The 24,588-nt window shown below is 25.9% G+C and overlaps 5 protein-coding genes across 5 annotated transcripts; 1 reads left to right on the top strand and 4 right to left on the bottom strand.

The window, feature by feature from the left end:
• Positions 1–3,691: 3,691 nt before the first annotated feature.
• On the bottom strand, positions 3,692–6,674 carry LOC149062607 (uncharacterized). Its single transcript, XM_089215370.1, has 4 exons — positions 6,639–6,674; positions 4,633–4,765; positions 4,372–4,544; positions 3,692–3,706 (listed from the first exon to the last, which is right to left on the bottom strand). Exons 1-4 carry the CDS (start codon positions 6,672–6,674, stop codon positions 3,692–3,694), a joined length of 357 nt encoding a protein of 118 aa, XP_089071496.1.
• A 5,381-nt stretch (positions 6,675–12,055) lies between these two features.
• LOC149062606 (52 kDa repressor of the inhibitor of the protein kinase-like) lies at positions 12,056–13,166 on the bottom strand. Its single transcript, XM_089216124.1, has 2 exons — positions 12,392–13,166; positions 12,056–12,317 (listed from the first exon to the last, which is right to left on the bottom strand). The coding sequence occupies exons 1-2, from the start codon at positions 13,117–13,119 to the stop codon at positions 12,131–12,133; spliced, it is 915 nt and encodes a 304-aa protein (XP_089072250.1). The 5' UTR covers positions 13,120–13,166; the 3' UTR covers positions 12,056–12,130.
• Positions 13,167–13,174: 8 nt separating this feature from the next.
• LOC149062605 (zinc finger MYM-type protein 1-like) lies at positions 13,175–15,265 on the bottom strand. The gene is made up of 3 exons (XM_089215369.1): positions 15,216–15,265; positions 13,240–14,425; positions 13,175–13,192 (listed from the first exon to the last, which is right to left on the bottom strand). The coding sequence occupies exons 1-3, from the start codon at positions 15,263–15,265 to the stop codon at positions 13,175–13,177; spliced, it is 1,254 nt and encodes a 417-aa protein (XP_089071495.1).
• A 188-nt stretch (positions 15,266–15,453) lies between these two features.
• LOC149062604 (uncharacterized) lies at positions 15,454–16,286 on the bottom strand. The gene is made up of 2 exons (XM_089216123.1): positions 15,784–16,286; positions 15,454–15,714 (listed from the first exon to the last, which is right to left on the bottom strand). The coding sequence occupies exons 1-2, from the start codon at positions 15,899–15,901 to the stop codon at positions 15,518–15,520; spliced, it is 315 nt and encodes a 104-aa protein (XP_089072249.1). The 5' UTR covers positions 15,902–16,286; the 3' UTR covers positions 15,454–15,517.
• LOC149062603 (uncharacterized) lies at positions 16,200–18,509 on the top strand. Its single transcript, XM_089215368.1, has 8 exons — positions 16,200–16,284; positions 16,568–16,786; positions 16,853–16,909; positions 16,989–17,090; positions 17,186–17,407; positions 17,610–17,759; positions 17,824–18,071; positions 18,157–18,509. Exons 1-8 carry the CDS (start codon positions 16,200–16,202, stop codon positions 18,337–18,339), a joined length of 1,266 nt encoding a protein of 421 aa, XP_089071494.1. The 3' UTR covers positions 18,340–18,509.
• Positions 18,510–24,588: the final 6,079 nt, after the last annotated feature.

Genomic DNA, 24,588 nt, shown 5'->3' with positions numbered 1-24,588 from the left:
AAGTATGTTTAAAATATAGTGAAATATCTATACTAATTAAACCAGTTTATACCTATATAACTACGCATTAAGTAAAGTTTATAAAAAATCAAAAATATTTAGCGGTATAACCCCAAACCACCTTCTCCCTCGGATTGAGATACTCTCCCACATAGCATTTTGGGTGATGATAATGTCTACAAAATATTTTTTAAAGGTCATGACAATAATATTTCTCAGTAAATATTTTAAAAATATTATAAAAATATATATCGTATAATATTTCAGGACGATTATTTCTTAAAGGTTTTAAAAACATTTTCTTTGAAATATTTTATGATTATCATACAATATATATTTTAAACATAACCTTTTAATATTTTTTGAAAATATTTGCTACCGTTTATTTTTAAAATATTTTAAAAATAACTGAGTTATGTGATAATAATTAATAAATTAATTTAACAATACATAATATGTATATATTATGGTACTTTTCGGTATATATATAATATTATATAATACTCCAAATATAATATTTATATATTATAATAAGCCTCTATAATCAGCTGCGTAATTTTGAAAAATGTATTGTTTTTTTGAATTAATGGAATTAATTTCTATCTATTTTACGAAACGTAGGTACCTATCAGACAATTCAGACACGAAATATAGATGCGATATTAAACAATATTAGCTGGTTAATATAGTTCTTATAGGATAATATTATTAACATCATATTTACCGCCACGGCCGATTGGCAACGACATGATAATAAATAATAATTATACATAATAAATAAGTATAATATTCTATAATCTACAGTAATTATATATAATTAATCAATCATCAATATAAATAATAATATTTTATTATTTTATTATATTGTATATAAAACAGTCGCCGCGCGCCGCCCGCCGACAAGGTGCTGGCCTGCTGGGATTTATGAAAACATATAGTGTATATGAATCGCGTAATAATATATGAGAGATCAGTATAAATATAATATATGATTATTTAATTGTTAACAAAAAAAAATAATAATATTAAATAGTAAAAACTAAAAATTATTATTTTCATTATGAAATAATATTTTATAGTTATTTACATCAACTATATAGAGTTCATGTTTGATTGTATAATATATTAATATGATTTAAGATATATTATTATTGTTGTTATATCGTTCTGTGATAATAATAACCTAGCCGGCAACGCCAATATAGATGGGAATCCCGGTATTGCGGGCTGCGGGCTGCCGACTGACGGCTGCCCGGCAGCATATAAGCATTCTGGGGTCTGTTTCAGCACCCGTGTTCATCCACGCACTCCCATTGGTCGATTTCAAATTCCCGCCAAGTTTAGTTACATACAAAATATGTATAAAGATAGTTTATTAGATATGAGTGATAAGACAAATTATTACACATGATAATAGTACCTAATTTAGATACCCACACATTGACATTGTATTGTATTTGTTTTATATAATAATGTATAAGAAAGTAAAATGTTTGTAATTAGTAGGTATTAATTGCATAGATAGATTTGAACATAACTAATTTTATAATTTTTTTGTTTGGTATATGTTCTTTGTTATTAAGTAATACATTAATATCTACTATTTATTTATTCTACAACGCAAGATTTTATGAATAATTGTATTATTCTTATTTTATATTGCTTCAACTCCTAGTGGTGTGGTATTACTATTTTATTTGGTACCTACCTATCTGCAATAAATTATGTAGTATGATCATTTTATAGACTATAGGCACCTTTTAAATGAATTGATCATTGAATAAATTAGTTTTATTATAAACAAGTAACAACTACCTATAATATATTGTATTTTCTATCGTTTTGTTTCCCTTGTTTTTTTTTTTTTTTTTTACATATGTTTGATCTATTTTGTGAGTAAGTTATTTACATAATTGGAATAAACACATATTATGCTGTTTGATCCACAGATAAGCTAACAACAGTTAGTTACCTATCAAAATAAAATAAATGACGACAAATAAAATAAATAATAAATTAATGCCTATGTCAATTTTTAATAATAATTTATAGTATACATATAATAATATTTTAATAATTAATAATACAGCTTAATGACCTACCCCGTGTGATTTAGCATTTGGTATATTTTTTTCTACATTTTCTGCTAAATTTCTTCTTCTTTTTTTCTTGGGGGGATCATTATTTTTTGGACGTCCCACAGACAGTCGTTTACTACCTCTCGTAACTCCAGATCTTCTTCGTGCCAAAGTTGTTGGCTGTACATGAATTGTTGCACGAGATCGATGTCTCAGAGATATTTTGCTTCCAGCAGTACTTAAAAATGATTCCCACATTGCAGGAGACTTAACTTTTTTTAATCTATCCAAACATTTGCTGAGTACTGAAGTTGAAACTGTATTTTTATATTTATTTAAATTTGTTGTCAATAAACTTTGAATTTCTTTACTATAATCATGAGCAGAGGTATTTTCAAGATCATTGTTACAGTTATTTGTATCAGTTTGACTTATTGAGCAATGAGGTTGATCATTATTATGATGATGTAAATCTTTTCCTTCTTCCAATGTTGTATCATTATTTTTAATGTTTGATTCTGATGTAAGTGGCATGTAAAATGATTTGTCACGCACATTTTCACCGAATGCTAATTTTGCTAATAAGTAACGTGATTCTGTATTAATAGCTGGTAAACTTGGCATATTCATTTCATGGTGATGGTAAATAGCAGCTTGATGTTTGCAGAATGCTCCTAGTTTCCCTTTAGGGCAAGAGCAAAATCCATTTGTTACATCAACTTCATAAAAAGTATTTTCTGTTTCAGACTGCACTCTATACATATGTTCAGATAATTTGTGTATAGATTCTTTTTGAATATTTGTTGCTCGTTTAAGTTGATCTTCAAATATATGTCGAGCTGTATCGTTTCTCCCATTGACAAAAGTCCTTAAACGCCTCAGATAATATTCTTCTAATGCAGTACAAATAAAATCTACCAGTGCAACTGCATTGTATGCTTTGTTCCTAGAAAGTACAATATCCTTAAAGATACGAACATTTACTTCTGAAAAATTATTAGTTTGATGCCCATGAACAGAAGCATCTCGAAATACCAAACACCACAATTCTTTTCTTTTCCAATAATTATTAACATATTTAATCCATTTTTCATATTTTAAAGGTATTACAGTGTTATTAATACAACTGTATTCTGTAGAAATTTGACCGATTGCTGTCATATAAGCTTCTTCAGCACTATGTAAGCTTGTAGCAATCAAAATCCTATGAAATAGTTTAAACAAAATCTTCCTATCATCTTTAAGTACATCATGATTTGTATCCCACAACCATCTCCAGACAGATTGTAGTATGTGAAATCTACATAAATTAATTTTAGATTCAGGCCAAATTGATTGAAGTGCTTGCTTCTCTGCTTCACTATCATCAATAACAAATTGTTTGGGAAACCCTTGATCTTTAAAACCATTAGGCATTGACTGCTTTAAAAGAGCAAAAGCTGCTTTATAGTCTTCAGTTGACTGTCCTTTTGTTATAAATATGCCTAAAGGAACTGCTCCAACACCACATGGTGCTAACATGAATGTTACTGAATGACTTTGAATGTCACAGGATGAAGTGCTATCTACAAAAGCGATATCTTTTGCAAATGGTAGTTGGTGAGCTCTTTTCATTATAGAGGTGATGACTAAAACAGCAAATGGATTTTCAGAGTACTTAACAATAATTCCGTTACCTTCATAATATTTTTTCTTCTCTTCAAGTTTCTAAAATAAAAATTACTTATTTTAAAATTTGAAAACTTCAGAGGTGCGTATAAATTAATAACATAAAACTATCATATTCATATACATTGTATAAGATGATGAGCAAATAGTTTATTTATTTATTTAATATAATTATTGCACAAATATCTATGCAGTCAAATTTTGAATAAAGTAAATGTTTATTTTTAATCATAGGTAAAAACAAAAACTACACATACTATATATATTATAATTTTTAAATATAATACTTATATAAATATATGTCTGTTACTTAATGTGTTCACTTTTCATCTTCTTATATTTTAAAATATTCAAATTTATGAAAATAGATTCTATGTTTTATTTATTTCTCTAGGTAGGTACTTACCAATGATATAATATTTATTTATTTATTTTATTTTCTATAATAACTATTTAATACTAACTTGTATATAGACACTTAGGTAAGGACACATTTGATAATTAAATACCTAATTATAATAGTTTATGATATACTGATCTTTTTTTCTTTTATAATCATAATTTTTATATAAAAAGGAAATATTAGAGTTCACAGCAAAAACACTTTTGAATTTTGTGTAATTACCTGTAAAACACTTATATCATTAGAAGATCCCAGATTGTTTTCTTTCCAAACATCATACCAATGGCGAACTGTCCTGTATTTTGGATTGATAGTGGAATTAGCCAATTCATCAAAGTTAATACCATGCTCTAACTCAATTTTTGATTCGTGCATTTTAATAGATTCTGATATACCTGAACATAATATTATTGTGAGTAAATAAATTAATAAACAGTAGATAAAATATTAAAATTAATAATTCAATGGATCATTTTATCTTACCTAAACCATCATCAAAATAATTTTCAAACTGTAATCTACATTCTTTAGAAGGCTTTAAAAATGATAGAGCTTCTGCAGATCTAATATTGTGATTATGATCATTATTGATCTTTATTATAGCTGGCAATCCATCCTAAAATAGAAAGTTTTTAATTTTAATAACTCTTAAATATTATAGGTACTTTCTAAATTAAATCAACTTTATACTTCCAAAATTTTAAACCTAACCTAAGTACCTAATTATTAATTATAAATCATTATCTTACTTACTTTTACAAACTTATCTTTTTTTTTTGTATCCTTAGTTGTTAATTTTATTTTAATATCAATTTTAGCATTACACTGGGTATTTTTTGATCTTCCTCTTTTATTGTCCGTTTTGCTTATTTTATTGAAACCACTATGATGGCATACATAGACTTTTCTAGTAAATATTAAACAACAATTATTAGAAATCTATTTTGAAAATAGATTATTTCTATCAGTGGTGCCGAAATTAATTTTTCCTTTATATACACCCACCTACCTCTAAAGGATATGAAAATTAAGCTACCATGGAAACTACCTATGCTAGGGGGTACTCACCCCTTAAATGAGGTGTGGCAACCACCACATCTTATATATTATAGGTTCGGAGCCAATGATTTAAATAATAAAATAAAATTTTACAATATACTCAAGGTATTGTACTATTATGGTTATCAACGGGTAACTAGTATTTAATATTGTGTACATAATAAAATCAAAATGGTGGCAACTGGGTACTTTTCTATTGTACTATAGATATGGAGTGGGTCACTGTAACGGATGCATTAAATTTGAATTCAATGATTTATCATTGTACTTAAACAAAAACAAGTCTAAGCTGGAACGATCTGTTAGGTATCAGCCTATATCAAGTATATTTCATGAAATATTTTTTGATATTTATTTATTTATTTATCTTTAAAAACGGCAAAGCACTGTACAACAATTTAAAACAATTTAATTTACAATTTAAACAATGAATATAAAAAACACATATAAATTTATATAAGATAATAATTGCAATAATAATAAGTAATTTATTTTACAAGTATTACCTATTAAAGGTTGATATTTAGTTTTTGATTACTTATTATAATAGTGTAAAATAAAATATATTACCTAAATTATTGTCTTAATTAAATGTGTAAATAGGTTCATGATATAAATAAGTTAGGTAAAACTTAAAATTATTGTAATATTTTGAAAATGTAATTGAGGTACAATTTATAGTATAATATGTAAATGTTAAATCCCCCATGAATATAATATATATATATATATATTAATTAGAACAAAAAACACATGCTTGTATAATTAATTCATCGTTTTGCTTAGAATTTAAAATGATAAAATAATAATAATAGATTATAAGAATTTATTGCACTTTTTCAATAGTATTTGAACCAGTTAAAATATAACATAGTACCTAATTAATTAAAAAACTAACTATATAGGATATATATGAAATATAATATTTTATAGAATGTGTGATAATAACAACTGACAAGTACCTATATATTATTGTATTTAAAAAAAAGTTCCATAAAAATAATTTATATAATAAACCTAATAATTTATTTATTTATTTATTCAGCCAAAACAATTACAATTAAATAATTACAGAAAAAATAAAATACATTAATAATAGCTGATACCAATACCAACTGAGCTAAAAGCTCGTATCTGGTATACGGAGTTCAACGATATCATAATTCGTAAGATACTTATACAAATAAAAATATGATATAATTAAATAAAATAAATGTAAACTTAAGAAACAAAAATTAACATCAGCATTACATATAGATTATACAATATTATGTTTATACATATAAACTTTTTATAATTTTATTGATACACACATTATCATCAAGGTCATTAACTATTTTATTTATTGCATTTTTTATTTGATTTTTATTAATTATAACATTGGTATTATTGGATTGACTTTCACATAAACTTTTTATTAGACTCTTTACTTTGTTGCTTAAATTGTTGAAAATAGTTTTCCCCATGTAATTGGGAGAATTTCTAGAACTAGTTAATAAAGTATATGACGGTTTATTGTATTTTCCTGTTCTTTTGTCTATTATTTCTGTAGCATTGAGTGTATGACTCTATATGGATTTAACTAAAATTTGCCTAATGTATAATTTATTAACAGATAATATATTAGCATGGTTGAATAGTTCATCTGATGGGTATTTTAATGGTAGGGTGTATGCTACTTTTATAATCATTTTTTGTGTAATGTACAATGTATTGATATCATTTCTGTTGGTGCAATCCCAACATGTTATGCCGTATAATAGAATAATATATTTGATATAAAGGTACACCGATATTTAAGTAAACCATTTGAGTTAAGTTTTAAAAATAATCTACAAAAATTATTCAACAACAGTTGTTATAAATATTTATTTTTGTTTTAAACATTAGGTTATAGTTACATAAATACTAGCTTAGATGTACATGTACCTACATAATAATAGAGCAGATCATTGGTAAAACTTTTAATTTACTATTTATTAGTAGATATGAAGTTTACTTACCTACACACAAATTTTGAACATTGATTAAATGTTGATTTATTATCCATACACCAACTTGTATTAGTGTTATTGCTGTACTCACTAATCCATTTTAAAATGTCTTGCTCAGAGAACAAATTTGAGCGATAAATATTATTTTCACATTCAATCGATTTGAACATTTTAACAATGGACTGATATATTTTATAATAAGTTATTTAAAATAATAATCCATATAAGGTGTTATATTATATTTTCACTGTACTTAATGATTATTTAAATTTTATAATCATCATTATCAATACTATAAAAATCATGTTATTTATAGAAAAATATTACCATATATTATACTTCATGTAAACCTAGACAAGAAACCCATTTGATAATAAATATGCATGCTATAGGTACATGCATAAATTAATTTTAGGTTTGCACCTAATAATCATATTAGCCTGCATGGTGTAAATTAAATTAATAATTGTTGGTCAATTAAAACTACCAATTTTATTACTTAATACATAAATATAGTATATTACAATTACACAAACCATATGAGTATTTTTAATTTAAGTTGATGCGTGCGTTACTAAACTTGGTGGGATTTTCAAATTATTCATAACATCACTTACAGTGTTGCAGTACTTACAGTAACTAAAAGTGCAAATTAGAAATTACTACAAAGCATTAACTTTTTCAGTAATGCAGTAGTAATTTCATTACATTTTACTTAAAGTAACGCAATTACTTTTTAAAATTAATTTCTATGAAGTAACGCACGATCGCGTTATTTTCAACGTTATTTATTAAAATAATAGTTTTGAATGTATATTACTAAAACAAGCCGTTAAGATTTAAATTATTAATTATTTTTGATTCCGATAATAGTTAACAATATTATTAAACATTTCAGGGATAAATATTATTACTTCATTATCAGAGGGAAAAGAGTTTGGCTTAAAAATGAAACTTAATTAAAATTAATTATGATTTACGACTTATGAGTAAACTAACAAAGATAAAAAAAATATGTTATTTAAGTAACCTACTACTTTGTTTCTTTGTTTATACCTAAAAAAGGAATGTAACGTGATAAAAATAATTTTAGGTAACTCAAATGTAATTTAAATAAAAATATTTGAAGTAGCGAATAATTACTTTTTAAAAGTTACTCAACACTGACCACATATACTCTGAACAAAGAAAGGCATATTTATATTATATTATGCATACATTTCTATAGGAATATTTTCCTTATATCATAAACATTTAAATAATTTTAATGTTTTATATTGTACTTTCGACTTTCTTATATAACACAAAGCAAAATATTTCTGAGACATCTATCTCGTGCTACAATTCATGTACAGCCAACAACTTTGGGACGTCCAAAAAATAATGATCCCCCCAAGAAAAAAAGAAGAAGAAATTTAGCAGAAAATGTAGAAAAAAATATACCAAATGCTAAATCACACGGGGTAGGTCATTAAGCTGTATTATTAATTATTAAAATATTATTATATGTATACTATAAATTATTATTAAAAATTGACATAGGCATTAATTTATTATTTATTTTATTTATCGTCATTTATTTTATTTTGATAGGTAACTAACTGTTGTTAGCTTATCTGTGGATCAAACAGCATAATATGTGTTTATTCCAATTATGTAAATAACTTACTCACAAAATAGATCAAACATATGTAAAAAAAAAAAAAAAAAACAAGGGAAACAAAACGATAGAAAATACAATATATTATAGGTAGTTGTTACTTGTTTATAATAAAACTAATTTATTCAATGATCAATTCATTTAAAAGGTGCCTATAGTCTATAAAATGATCATACTACATAATTTATTGCAGATAGGTAGGTACCAAATAAAATAGTAATTCCACACCACTAGGAGTTGAAGCAATATAAAATAAGAATAATACAATTATTCATAAAATCTTGCGTTGTAGAATAAATAAATAGTAGATATTAATGTATTACTTAATAACAAAGAACATATACCAAACAAAAAAATTATAAAATTAGTTATGTTCAAATCTATCTATGCAATTAATACCTACTAATTACAAACATTTTACTATCTTATACATTATTATATAAAACAAATACAATACAATGTCAATGTGTGGGTATCTAAATTAGGTACTATTATCATGTGTAATAATTTGTCTTATCACTCATATCTAATAAACTATCTTTATACATATTTTGTATGTAACTAAACTTGGCGGGAATTTGAAATCGACCAATGGGAGTGCGTGGATGAACACGGGTGCTGAAACAGACCCCAGAATGCTTATATGCTGCCCGGCACCCGCCGCCTATCTCAATCACCAGTAATCTAATCTGGACGGCGGACTTTTTGGACAAAATTGACAATATTGTGATATAATACTATAATATATATTATAATTTATAATAGTCATTTCACTGTCCGATACTCCGATAGTCCGATGACTCCGATAGTCCGATGACTCCGATAGTCCGATGACTCCGATGTCATACGTCGTCTATAACGCACCACATGAGTAAAAAAGTACGCTCATAATTCCTATACCTTCGACTATATAAACAATATAAAGTATCGATTCATTTTGTACATAGTTTTATACGTCCGTGTGTCTGCCGTCTGGTACTCTGGTGTGTCACCAGCTGCCTAAGTTGCAAATCAGTTGAGTTAATTGCGAATCGGAATACGCAACTGCACTATAAAAGGTATGTAAACGTTCTTTTTTAGTTTAGTATTTTTGCTATTATTATTATCATTCAATATAGGCGTGTGCATGAGAACCTCCTGATGTTTTACTAAGTAATAATTAGTAATTACCAAACGTCAGGTCTGTTTTAACTAGTCTGCTTTGATCTACTGTAACTAAATAAAATTTTATTTTTTGTAAATAATTCATAATTGTGATAAAATAAAAATAAAAATACTATTTACACTGTTATTACATATTATATTGTATAGTGTTACATTAGGTAGGTATAGGTATAATATTTTACACAATAAAATTATAACGACCAATTAGTTTTAAATCTACTAGGTACATAGAATAAATATATTAACGAATATATAATAGATTATTTTCTAAATTGTTTACACGATTAAAATAGTAAATATTATAGCAGGGTTGTAGTGGACTAACATTTTGCAGGGTATCCCGTACCACCACACCGCTTATTGAAACTTTAAATGCCTACAACTCAAAAACTACTTATTCAAAAAATGATTTTCATGCTATGATGAACTCCAAAAATATAAAATATATATTTTTTTTTTTAGAAAAAGGTTGTTCTATATCAACTGAAAATTATGAAAACTATGTAATAGAAATATTTTGAAAAAATGCAATACTTTCTGAAGTACCTAATGAGTGTTGTTTGGTAAAAGAATCACCTGTACCTATAATGATATTATATTATTCAACAAAATATTTTTGATACATTATTTTCTGATACTTTTATAATTTTTTTTTTTTTTTTTTTAATAATTATACCTACTATAAATATTTGCTATTTTATACAATCTTAAAATAATATATTTGAATATGAAATTCAACCATTTTGAAGGTACCTATCTGTATTAGTCTTGGTATAAAAATATAAATTGGTAAATAACATTAATAACATTAATAACAATAGCTTTTACTATTTACTATAGATGATGTTTTATTTTAATATATAATCCACATATATATATATTCATTACCTATATAGGTAGGTATTATATTATAATATAGAATTAGTATTTGGTACTTATATCTACCTATTTAGATATATTTTTAATACCATCAAATTAAAATGTATATAATAAATACTACATATAGGTATTTAATATGATTAAAATATATTTATATATTAGTTTATTAGGTACATAGTTGTTTTATTCTGATTTTTCTAGAAAATTGATAATAATATTGAAATTATTACAATGACGAGTGAAAGAACAAAGAGGAGGAGAGTTAGAGAAGAATTAGACTCTGTATTCAACATTGAGGTTAATGATTTTAATTTGCAAAAGAATAACCAGTGTAAATTAAAAGAAGTATCTGATAATATTTGTAGTAATAAACCCAAAAAAGAATATTTTTATAGTCCAGAGTTGACTTCTGCAAATTACTTGACTGATGATAATTGTTTCAATTCTGAATTTATATTTCCAAAAGTAATAGTTCTACTACATTCTTAATTATATTAATAATTCTTCGTTTTTAATTTTCTTACAAATTTTTTTTTAGTTTTCTGAGAGCAATGAATATGATCTACCTACTCATGAACCAATTAGTATATGTGATGAGTTTCAAAATGATTTAGTTATTTGGGCAACACAATTTAATATACCTCATAATGCATTTGATGGATTATTGATAATTTTGAAAAAAGTTCCAACATTATCAAAACTCCCTAAAGATTCTCGTACTATATTAAAAACTAAAAAAACTAATGTGACACATGCTTTATCAATAATAAGTCCTGGTTTATACTATCATTTTGGTTTAAGTTCATCCATTCAAGATCATTTTAAATTTTATTCAACTAATAATATTGAGGTGATAAAAATAGTAATCGGAATTGATGGCTTGCCAATCTCTAAGAGCAGTTCTAGTCAGCTATGGCCAATTTTAGCCTATATACGGCCATTTAAGAACTCTGTTTTCCCAATTGGAATTTACTGGGGCAATGAAAAGCCTACAAATTCTAATTTATACTTAGAACAATTTGTTATAGAAGCAAAAGAATTATTGGAAAATGGCAGGGGCGCCCACAGGAAATCAGCTCAGTGGGTGCAAATTGAAATGCATGTTCTATATTTTACATATATTTATATTATTATCTAAACATAACTCCAAATGTATAATAATATAAATCATAACTAATACAATACATAGAAAAAAATTATAAAATTATTAATAATATTATATGAATTATGAATCAAATAATAATGATAAACGTCTGACATTTAGTCCAAAATGATTCATAACATCGGTTTTGTGATTTTCAAAAAATAATGTATCGTCAAATCTATTTTTGTGAATGTGAATTAGTGCCAAACTGCTTAATCTCATATTGGACATTGTAGATCTTACCCATGTCTTGATACGACGCAAAGCACTAAAATAGATAATAATTATAATCAATATTAAATAATCAATACAAAATATGGTTTATAATAATATGTTAGGTACCTAAAGGTTCTTTCAACTGAACAGGAAGTTGCTGGTAATGTAATAGCTATTTGTAAAGCTGTATTTACAGCAGGATAGTATTTAGATTCTTCTAGTAAATCAATTATTTGTGTATTTGGATCGCATGGTTTTTTTAGCCATATTTCATACCAAGTTATTGCTTCTTCTTCAAAATTATCAAGAAGAGGTCCATATAAGTTATTGATAGATTTAACTACTTCACTGAACTCTTCAATATTCATTTTTATCATTTTTTTTGGGTGTAAATTAAATAATGAAAATGATTTTAAATTTTCATCAGAGAATCTATCACTAATTGACATTATTATGGAATCTAAGTAGGGAATAAATAAAGATTGTCTAAAAAAGTCATTAATATTATTACTTGGATAATTATCTCGTTGTGTTTGTCTGATAGCTCTTCGTGGTATTTTTAACTCTAGACCAATTTTAATTGCAGTTTCTTCTGCTTTTTTGAATATTAAGTTAAATTGACACTCACTGTTACATCTGTCATTTTTTACAATCTGTAAAAGCTCTTGAATGCGTTTTGTGGCTTCTTGTAAATCAATATTCACACCCTGAAGAATAGTAGATATAAATTCAAATTTGGCGGAATACTTTGCTATAATTGATAGTAAAATAACAAAACTTGGAGTAGTAATTGCATTTAGAATTTCAAGGCTTCGTTGCTTAGTTTTACTGTTAAAATGTTTTGATGTTGACATTTCTTCTAAACCTTCTACAATAACAATATACTTTTCATTGAATTGTCTTACACTCTTATGCTTCTCTACAAATCTAGTTTCACACAGTTTGGTTAATTTACAATTACTAGAATTAATTACATTCATGCGAACTGCACTTTCTTTAAAAAATGTTATAGTGTCCTTTATTTTGGTAATACAATTTCTAACTTCAGGCAAGACATTTAAATCATTGATGACTAAATTAAGGCGATGACTAGCGCAATGAAAAAAATGGGCTCTAGGATACATATCCTTGATTCTCTTTTGTACTCCAGATATACATCCAGCCATAGTGGCACACCCATCATAGCCTTGACCCACACATTTGTTTAAATCTAATTTCATATGATTACATGCTTCTAATATTGTTTTAGAAATGAACTCGGCATCAAATTCTTTTAAAGGATAAAACCCAATAAATTCTTCATGCAAATTGTTATCTTTTAAAAATCGTATACAAATGGATAACTGTTCAATACCACTTATATCTGCTGTTTCATCAGCAATAATAGAAAAACAAGAAGCTTCATTAATTTCTTGTGATATAACAGATTTTAATGTTGCAGACATTGATTCTAACATCTCATTTTGTGTACGGTGAGAAATATAAGTTAAATTTTTAGGGGCATTTTCCAAATGATCTTTTAAAATATTATCCCCAGCATCAATTCTGAATTGTAATAACTTATTAAAAACAGCTGAATCATCCGTCTTTCCCCTTATTGGTAAATTATGTAATGCACAAAAATATAGTGATGATAATATAGGTATTAATTTCTTTCTATTTGCATCAATTTTATTTTTGTAGTTTGTATTAATCATCTGATGTACACTAGAATTTTTACTCGTCATATTTATAAAATCATTGAAACGTATAGAAGATTCAATATGCCATTGAGTTTTTGAATGGTTGTTTGCTTTTTCTAAAAACTTTTGATAACGTTGGAAAGGCTTATTTATAAACTGTCCTTGAAAACCTCCATGAGATACATGAGTTTGAAATAAAACACAGTATAGACAAAATGTGCCCTTAAATATTTTTGAATAAGCCAGCCAAGGATAAATTGAAAACCACTTAAATACAAATGCCCGATTTCCAACAACAATATCTTTCTTAAAATTATAATGGATACTTGGAACCCAAGGATTCTTCAACAGTTTATACTTAAAATCTTCAGTAATATTTAAATCATGTTTTATATAATGTCCAATATCATACTGATCACAATCATTTTCAACAGCAAAATCATTTGTCAAAACTTCATCAACTACTTCTTTTGTTTCACTGGTTAATGCATTAGATTGCTTTATTTGACAATAAAAAAAAAAAACATATTTAATAGTATACAAAAGTAAATGTAGGAATTAGGATTAGTAACAAAACTTATAAAATTGTATTTTAATTTTTTTTTAATTAAATCACCTGACTATCAATATATAATCAATACACCAGACACCTACCAATCATTTATCATCTTATATTTATAGCTAGTATTAATTTTTTATCACTCAGTTAAAAATTATTTATATTTTAATAGAATAAAATTTAATGAAATATTATTTATATTAATTTATTGTAAATATGTTTTTTATTTATAGAAAAAATTACATATTATAATATATTTTTTGCATATTTTTAATTAAAAATTAATAATAATAGGTATGATAAAATATGTATTCGAGTAAGTACTTACCAAAATTAGGTTTTGTGACTCTACTATCTCGTCTGTATCTCTTTGTAGCAAAGGAACATCTGACTCAGGTAATGGTTTAATTTTTTTTTGAAAAAAACTCAATATTGAGTCTTTTCTTTTATTACTCATAATGATAATAATTTTTGTAGCCGAATAACGAACTAATAACTATAACAACTATAATACCTCTTTAACTCGGTAATTTAAACTTGAAAACCTACTTTATTGTCAAATTGTCATAAGTTAACATTCAAGGTGAATCGCAATAACTAGTAATGAACAATGAGTAATGAACTGGACGCTAGCTAGTAGCTATAAATACGTATCGACGTATCGTTAATCGTAATGCACTGGGAGAAGTAGGACTGAGGAGAGTGATACTTGTTAGTTGTTATCGAATATTCTCGATTATCGAGCGTGGTAATTCCCATTTCCCGTATATTTTGTTCAGACATCTAAATATAAATAGATAGTCTAGATAGTAGATATAATAATAATTATTATACCATACACAGTGACACAGTGTATAAGAATATACTAAATATCGTCATGAGACATAAGGTCATAATATTATTCTGTGAAAGTTTACCTTAGATAATTATTGGATTATAGAAAAAAAATCAGAAAAAAAAATTGAATATATTATAATATAATATAATAATTGTTTTGTTTATTAAAAAATGTCAGTGGGTGCAATGGCACCCACTGGCCCCTCTCTGCGGGCGCCCCTGCTTACTATGCGCATTAAACTTTTTAGGAATGGCTCCAGACATAAGCCTGTTATGATCTGGTCTGGTGAAATCATGTGCATTAAAATGATCTTCACACAGATACCTATTTTTAATTTTTTTCGGTGACAATTCATCTAATGCCATGTTTCCTATAAAAATAATATCTTATTTACTCTGCATTAATCTTAGTCATTTCAATTAAAATGTATTTAACTTACCAGAATTAAGAATCCATTTTCTACATGTCTCTGTATCTGTAGGAAATCTGTACATTTTTTTTTTACAATTAGATCTATTATTCTTACAGTTAGAATAATTACAGCTTCCGCCAGGCATATTTAGAATTTGTAATTACAAAAAACCAACAATTTAAAAATTTCACAATTACAGCACAAATTAAAAAATTAAAACTAATAACTTAGAAGGTAGTAAAGTTCGTTAAATTATTTTTTAAATACCTACATAGATAGGTATTTAATTCGTCTTTTCTTGTAACATATAATATCCGTGTCCTTTTCAAATAACATTTTTGGCGCTCTATGTAAAATTTATTTTATGGTATTTTAAATATATACAATAAATATGTATCATTAATATGGTCATACTGCATTTGCTATCCGCGACAAATTAAGGAATGCGACATCTATCGGCTGCTATCCCTTTGCGCGTATCACATATTTCAGCTATAGATGGTTTCTCTATACTATCTATACTCAATGGTTTTTTTTTTAATCTATATTTTAATCTATATTTTTTAATATATCTTTATTTTTTTAATCTATACTCAATGCTAATACTCTTGAATACACCTGGTTTCAAATTCGTATCTTAGCTAAATCTATTTGTAAGTACACATATTTCATTAATAACAATTATTACCTATACAATTATTACTAATAAACTATTCATATTATTGTTAGTTATTTTAATATCTACTATAATAAGTATTACCAAAAATTGTAACATAAAAAATATTTTTTGTTTTATTAAAAAAACTTTTAGCGAGTTTAAAAGAAGCCAAAGCTAAAGCTGAAGTAGCAACTTTTACATCAGACTTATCTTCAATTGAAGAAGATAAAGAAACAAGGAATATTCGATGTAAAAAAATTGATGATGATTATATAAACGATGGTGATTCTTTTTCTTTAAAAAAAAAACCTAAAAAACATTTTAAAACAATTCAAGATAAAATTCTAAGCCCACCCAAGTTTATTGAAACAGGTAACATAGTAAATAAAATGGCTGCATTTTTTTTTTTTAATGATATTATATTAATAATCATTTCAGATATTGATGAAGATACTGGTTCAGATTCTGATACTATGTTAATTTCAAACATTAAAAGTAAGCAATAAATTAGATTTTGTTAATTTAATATAATTATATTTTAAAATATACAATCATTCTAATATTTTGTTAACAGGCAAAAAAAAGTCTCCATTAAAATATTTCCAAAACAAAACCAGTATAAATATATCTGAAGATAACAAAAGATTATCTACTGAATCTTATTTACCACTTAGAAGTAAATATTGTATAAACTAATAATAAAGATAACGTAGCTATTTAAATTTTTAAAATATACCTATTTCTTATTATGTATATATTTTATTTTAATAGGTTCATCAATTTCAAAAAATAAGCCTTTAGTATCTACAAGTGCTATCTTAATCTCGCCATCTGGAAAATGGGATGTGGACGATATTGACATACCAAATTCCAATAAAATTATAAAAAGAAAGTTGGATTTTGGGTCAACTTTAATTCCTTCCAAATCTACACAAATCAATACAGACATTTATCATGACAACATTAATATTGATAATAATTCAATCCATTACAGTAAAATATTATTTTTATTATTATGATAACTAGGTAGATTTTATTATTTATTAATATTTACTATCTAAATAATCAGTATACATGATTTAATTTAAATTGATTAACTATAACATCAATACGTATTGTAGGTATTTGCTTAGTGTTATAGTTACAATTTTAATATATATATTTTTTAATATATATATATATATTATTTTAATAGCAGATGGCATGGATAATATAAATGTTGATTTTAAAAGTGATTGCCTAGAAAAGTTTAATGTTGAAGATAAACATTTGGACAATACACCAACTCATTTTAGTACACCGTCATCATCTGTATCAATTTCAAATAGCTCAAAAGTCCAAGCTGGTAATAATATATTGAATAAACCATATCTATTAAATTTGTAATAAAAGCATTTTCTTTTTTTCAGAAATGCTTAATATTTTAAAAAGTTTGACTCGTTCTGTAAATATTAAATATGATGTAAAAAATATTACAACTAAAATTGACCGGCTAGATAATGTTTTAGGTGACCTGCAAAAAAACCAAAATAGTTCATCTACAAAAAATAATTATTGTCCTGTTGATGAAAGTATTTACAAATTTCCTTTAATAAATCTTGAAGAACTAAACATTTTTGAAGAAAAAATAGTGGACAATGATTTTCGACAAAAAATAGTAATTATAATTCAGTTAAAAATAAACCTATCAATATATTATATCTTCAATATTTATTACATAAATTTAATAATTTATTTTGCAGGTACATTACTTAAGTAGACTATCACGTGATAGTGTCTCAGATATGACACCCCAAATAATGTCAAAGATGTTTCACAATAATTTGCTATCAAAGTTTTCTTATGCAGGACAGAAGCATAAAATGGTGTTTGCTACTCTACATTCCTGTTCCATCATATTTGGTAAGATATTTTTAGTATACTAAATACTGTTTATAATATTAGGTTATATAAACTGCCTATACTATGTTATTATTATATTATTATTATTATTAATATTTTATTATATTATATATTTAAGTTTTGGTTTATTTAATAAGAGGATATTGTCATCAGCTAAGCTGATATAAACTATATAGGTACTATAGTATATAAATTATAAAAGTAAAATTGCAAATTACTTGCTATAATAAAATTTAAAGTTTTTATTATAGTTCTAACTGTTAATTATTATTCCTAACTTATTTGTATTCAAAATTGTTATTGTTATGTAAATTACAGCAAAAAATTAACTCCTGTTATGGTTTTACATTGACGCCTTCTAGTGCCGGATCTTGTATATTTTTTACCCGGGACAAAGTAATAAATTATAGAGCCCTCTCCCTTAGTTATGCCCACAATTTGGTGCTCCCCATCCAAAACTTTGGGGCAAGTACCCCGGTTTGCCCCCCCCCTAAATCTGCCCCTGACGCCTTCAAGGTTTCAAAAACAGCCCAAATCCTTTTTTTAGGTAAAATTGGTAAAATAAAGGTGAAATTAATAATTGCATTTTTAGAAGTCATCTTTAAAATGAATACAAAATATTATCATATATTTTGAAAATATCGTTAACAATATATTTTAAAAATTTAATTATGCAAATATTTCAAAAGATATTTTGAAAACGAAACAAAAATATTTTGAAGACTATTTTTTTCGGCCAAAAAATATTTTCTAATTATTTTTAAAATATATGTTGATCATTAAACGATGTTTTATAAATATTCATTGTTTTCTGAAAAATATTTCTAAAATGATTTTAAAATCAATTTTTGTTATGTGGGCTCTCATAATAACATACCAAACAGATGTATTATTTTAGCAAACATAATATACTTAATTAATTATGTTAAACAAATTCTAATGAAACCTATAGAATATTACATCATTTCAGTTGTATAAGAATTTCATTGTAAAGCAAATAATTTAACTAATTAGTAATTAGTAATTAGTATTAGGGCAAAATAAGTATTGCTTAAGCTATATTTTATAATTCAAATAACATTCATAAACGAGACTTTGGCTTCAAAAAATATAAATTATTTCTTAAATTAAGGTTGGTCGAGACTTACCTTAAGCGTTGCTTTTAATTATCATCGCAAATTTTTATTTTTTAAATTATCGAAATTGGCTTAAGCAATACGTCTTATTCTTAAGCATTGAACTATAAATATTGCTTTAAGTATAAGATCCTATTACTATAATTTACTTTATGTTATTGAATTGTGCTGAAATAAATATATACAAATTAACTTATACCCAGATTTCTATGATGCACACCAAACAGTAAAGTGCAATTTACATTCTCGTTTCTTCCAGTATGTATAACCATCTTCATCCTTGTACACAACACCAACTTCGAAACCAACGAACGAAAATCAACCAAACAACCAACGAAAATCTCGCACGTACCTCATTATGAGATCTATTTTTTTAAGAGCAACTTTCGGCATTTTCAATTAAACACAACAATGATTTAAAATAAGACCAATAATATAAGACTCAACAAATACGAAAAACACGAGGACACGCGGACACTTCACCAACGACTAAACAACAAATAAGAAATAACGAAATGAAATTTACTTAATTTATCGAAACGTGTATAATAGCGATAACTGAGTCGATAATGTGTGATTATGGACTAATAGTCGCAACTCGTGATTATAATTTGCACATGCACCATGCACGGACTGGAGAAGATAACAACTCTAAGGGCCAGTTGTACAGTCTCTGATTAAGCGTAATCGAAATTTAACCGTAGACGGTACAACTGGCCCGCCCTTAATATAAAACGGCGATACATTACTAATTCAGTAAATAGCTCAATATTTAACTATAATATGTAATATCAGTAAAATATGTAAAAATATATAATTTAGATTAAATATGTAAAAATATGTAGGTAATATCAACCATAGCTTAAAATAATTAGATAGTCCTGTGACATATTTCTGTAAAGGAATCATTCGAATATTAGGTATCATTCACGACAAATATGTAAATACATACCTACAAATCCGCACCCTACCCATCAGTCATTAATAATAATGATGAAAAACTATCTAAAGATAAATTGGACTCTACTGTTCAAAAAGATAATGTTGATTCTAAATAAGAGGTAGGTACATATTATTTCAATAATTAAAACAAATTAAATAAATTGTTAGATAATTAGTAGGGCTAGGATTTATATGCAATAAAAAATGATTAAATATGCATTTGGTTTATTAAAAATATGCAAAAATATGCTTAAATAAACCAAACAAATATTATTTAAAAAAAATATTTTCTATACATTTTTTTAAATACCAATTAATAAAAATAAATATGTTAAACACTTAAAACATAAAACATTTAAAAAATTCTAAGATCTTAAAATCTCTAAAATATTAATTGATATAAAATTGATAAAGCTACTCAAATGAATTACATGAAACAATCACATGATGTTGTAGTGATCACGGCGGGACGCTAGTCCATAGCAATGTTTTAAATTTTCAAAAATGATCGATCTTCTGTTTGACCTTAGTAGATATGTTTTTATATTTGCTAAAACTCCGTTCGACATCATATGACATAATTTTTGCTTATTTAAATTTTGTAACTTTCCCAGGAGTTAGATTTGGAAAATCTTCATCTACATCGTTTCCATTTAAAATATTACGTATCGTAGACATAGCTTTTAGTCCGGTATTTTTTTCTAACACATTTTTAAATTTTTTGTGGATCATTTTATTCAAATATGCAAAAATATGCATTTTATCTAAAATATGACAAATAAAAATATCACCATTTACCTCAGCATGGGCTAATTCGTGGACATTACTTACAAAATAAGTAATCAGAAGTTGCAAAAAAAACATACCAATACATATAGGTATACTGCAGTTAATTAATGTCCGAAATCCTTTGATTTCGGTAAAACCTAGGAAACACAAAATTATTTGGTCCAACCACAAATGATTTGTATAGTTTTGATTTTTACAAATGGAATTTGGTAAATCTTAAGATAATCGATCATTGTTAGTAAAAGTACGGCATTTTTTATTAATAATTATTATTGTTGAAGTAGGTATATTAAGTAGGTACCTACTACATCAAAGACTACCTAGTATAATATATTATTAGATACACACATTTATAGTATTGCTATATATTATTACAACAAATTTATATTATTATTACATATTACCTACTGCTGTGTTAGTATATTAGATACGGTTATTAAAATGATCAAGTGGTTTAATTGATTGGCTGTATTCTTGTTTTTACGTGAGGTGCATCGTAGTCTGCAGACTATATTTTTTTTTATACGCACCACTGCATCTGAAAACTCATTTTCATTCTAAATGGGTTATATTGTCGTTGATTCTCGTATATATTAATTTTACATGTGTTTTGCGTGTTTTAACAGTATAAAGTGGATATGATTAGAGAAAATGGCGAAAGTGGTGGCGAGTACCCATTGCAGATATTCTTTGGGTGGACCAATGGTGTTTGCGCCGGAATAGTTCTTACAAATTTATTAGCAGTTGATTACTCAAACTCGTGTCGACATCGGGAAGGGTGACCTTTATGTATATAATTTCATAATAATGAACAATATATTTACCTAGGCGCTTAGCGCATAATACATACGTATAATACCCGTTTAAATAATATGATTATACAATATAAAAAGAAAACAGTATATTTTTATTTGACAAAATCGATTTGGTGTATTTTAATGAATAAAATGTTTAATTCTCCTGTTTTCTAACAAAATCACACTTTTGACAAAGTTCATGACTAACAAAATAATCTAAATTTTTTAAGGATGCCTATACATTATTTATATCTAATATTATATATATATATAATATATATATATACATAATATATAATATGTATAGATACATGAAATTTTCACCTAATGTTTATAAAAGTATATTCTATCCACCATGCAATTTTCAAAAAATTTCGACTTAAGTTGAACTATTCATAGGCATTTCAAATTTTCGATCATTATTAGTTTTTTTTAAATTAATATCGATAAAAATTTATTTGTTAGGCAGAAAAGCTTGAAAATTTAATACAAGGCTCTTAACATATTGTTACAATAGCAGTTGAAAAATAAAATAAATTCATAGTCACAATTTTTTTTTATAAGAATTCAAAGTTTGAATTTTGACAAAATACGTAAAAATCACAAAAATTCACAAATTATTTTAAGCTAGAAATTCATAAAAAATTTTCTTTTTAAATCTAAGATTTAAAAATTTAATACAAGATTCCTTACAAGTTTTTCAATCTTTATCACAAATAAAAATTCTACCTGAAATTCAAATTAAATTTTTATGAGCATTTGAAATTGAAATTTTTACAACATTGGATTTTCACTTTTAGCGATTTCCTTATTTTGGTGTAACTCTAAAACAAATTACCGCAGTTACTTGAAATTTTGACTGAATGTTTATATAGGCGTTTTATATATTTGATAAAATTTTCAAAATATTTAGATTTGTTTTGAGCTGTTTACTGACATTTTAATTTTTCAACTTTTTTAGTTTTTTTTTCTATAAATATCGATAAAAATTTATTTAATCGGTAGAAAAGCTTGAAAATTTAATACAAGGCTTCTAACACATTGTAACAATAGAAGTTAAAAAATATTAAAAATTCGTAAGCACGATTTTTTTTTAGAAGCATTCAAAGTTTGAGTGGGGTTTTGAGAGGTCAAATTTAAAAATTCAAACGGAAGCCTATATTTTTTTTGCAATTATAATGTAAAGGATTTTTTTTAATACATTTTAGTGAATGAACAACACTAATTAATGCAAAACTTTATGCTTGAGAGCTATTCAAAATTTTTAGAAATTGCATTTTTAATTTTTAACCACACGACGCTCGCCTACATACAGGACGTAACTAAGCTAAAGCTAATGGTTCGCTTATCAGTTATCACGTCATACAGTGGCGTCATTTCAGTTTTTGAGAGGGGGGGCAAAATTTTTTACCAGCCCATAATATATAAAAAAAAAAAAACACTCGCTAACACTTACATTACAAAAACATTTTTGTCTCAATACAAATAGCCTTCTTACATAATTTTATAAATATTAGTTACTATCACGGTTACCTGAGATAAAGTATAAATAATAAATAACTCACTTTTTGAAGGCTTGCGCCGCTGGCGGCCTATATCAGGACTAAAAGCGGCTCGCTAATTGTAAGGGGGGGGCAAATGCCCACCCTGCCCCCCCCACAAATGACGCCACTGACGTCATAATGTTTCCGTCATAATGCTTCCACATACCAGTTGTAGGTACAAGAGATTATAATATACCTGTTGTATGTTATCCCCAATTCTAATAATACATTTGTATGTTGGTAGTGTGTTTACCGTTTTACCTTCATAATGATACTAATACTATCATAGTCTTATACCTTTTTCCATATCACTATCATATTCAAACCCATAGATAATAGCATTGAGTTATTGAGTATAGTATATATAGTATATTATAGTATTATAGTATAGTATATTCTATACTCAATGATAATAGGTATATTAATTAATCTATTTACTAATAAGTAATAATAATAATAATAATATCATCATGCACAAATGCTGAAATGCACAACTGCCGAATTATTCAAGCTCAAGAGACAAGACAAATTTGTCAGAAATTCAATTTTGGAAGACGCGCGCCGACAGCTGGTAGCATATAATGGTGTTATCACTTATCGTTATTATACGATTCGCATCGTGTCTTCCTCGAACCCGTATCAGAATAAAATTAATTATAACTTGTTTGTCGCTGTTTATCCCCAAATATTAAATATTTATGCAGAAGTCGCAGGGTTGACGTGGGGTACTCAGTAAACCCAGCCATAATAATGTTTCGGATCTCTGTTTAAAAAAAAAAATCTTAAATCCATATTATGTATTGCAAATTATGTTTTCCTTAAAAAAAAACCTCTAGTCTTTAATACGTCTTCTTTAGAATTAAATGACAGTAATAAATAAACTAATAATAGTTTTCCTCATCATTTGAAAATTGAAAATCCCAATGGATCCAAATGTATAAAATAAAAAATATTTTAATCAATATTTTATGTTGCTGTTAATAATTGATTGAAATAACTGAATGCAAGAATATTCCACCAGAAGTAATAAAAGAAGCTAGTATAAATAACTTACAAAAAAGATT

The sequence above is a fragment of the Diuraphis noxia genome, unplaced genomic scaffold, assembly GCF_037042655.1.
Source record: "Diuraphis noxia isolate RWA-SAM2 unplaced genomic scaffold, SU_Dnox_SAM2 contig0001, whole genome shotgun sequence".
In the NCBI taxonomy this organism is placed as follows: domain Eukaryota; kingdom Metazoa; phylum Arthropoda; class Insecta; order Hemiptera; family Aphididae; genus Diuraphis; species Diuraphis noxia.
This window is presented reverse-complemented; position numbering and strand designations above follow the sequence as displayed.

Bases quoted from the DNA above. Each gene is read 5' to 3' on its own strand.
- LOC149062607 (XM_089215370.1), bottom strand. From the start codon at position 6,674: ATGGGGAAAACTATTTTCAACAATTTAAGCAACAAA. The intron at 4,766-6,638 runs GTAAAGAGTCTA...TTTCTATTTTAG, and splicing joins TCAACAATTTAAGCAACAAA to GATGGATTGCCAGCTATAAT. The intron at 4,545-4,632 runs GTAAGATAAAAT...TATTATGTTCAG, and splicing joins TTATTTTGATGATGGTTTAG to GTATATCAGAATCTATTAAA.
- LOC149062606 (XM_089216124.1), bottom strand. From the start codon at position 13,119: ATGTCAACATCAAAACATTTTAACAGTAAAACTAAGCAACGAAGCCTT. The intron at 12,318-12,391 runs GTACCTAACATA...TATCTATTTTAG, and splicing joins TCAGTTGAAAGAACCTTTAG to TGCTTTGCGTCGTATCAAGA.
- LOC149062605 (XM_089215369.1), bottom strand. From the start codon at position 15,265: ATGGGAATTACCACGCTCGATAATCGAGAATATTCGATAACAACTAAC. The intron at 14,426-15,215 runs GTATCACTCTCC...TGCATTAACCAG, and splicing joins TATTCGATAACAACTAACAA to TGAAACAAAAGAAGTAGTTG.
- LOC149062604 (XM_089216123.1), bottom strand. From the start codon at position 15,901: ATGCCTGGCGGAAGCTGTAATTATTCTAACTGTAAGAATAATAGATCT. The intron at 15,715-15,783 runs GTAAGTTAAATA...TTATTTTTATAG, and splicing joins AAAATGGATTCTTAATTCTG to GAAACATGGCATTAGATGAA.
- LOC149062603 (XM_089215368.1), top strand. From the start codon at position 16,200: ATGCGACATCTATCGGCTGCTATCCCTTTGCGCGTATCACATATTTCA. The intron at 17,760-17,823 runs GTAATAATATAT...TCTTTTTTTCAG, and splicing joins TAGCTCAAAAGTCCAAGCTG to AAATGCTTAATATTTTAAAA. The intron at 18,072-18,156 runs GTAATTATAATT...TTTATTTTGCAG, and splicing joins ATGATTTTCGACAAAAAATA to GTACATTACTTAAGTAGACT.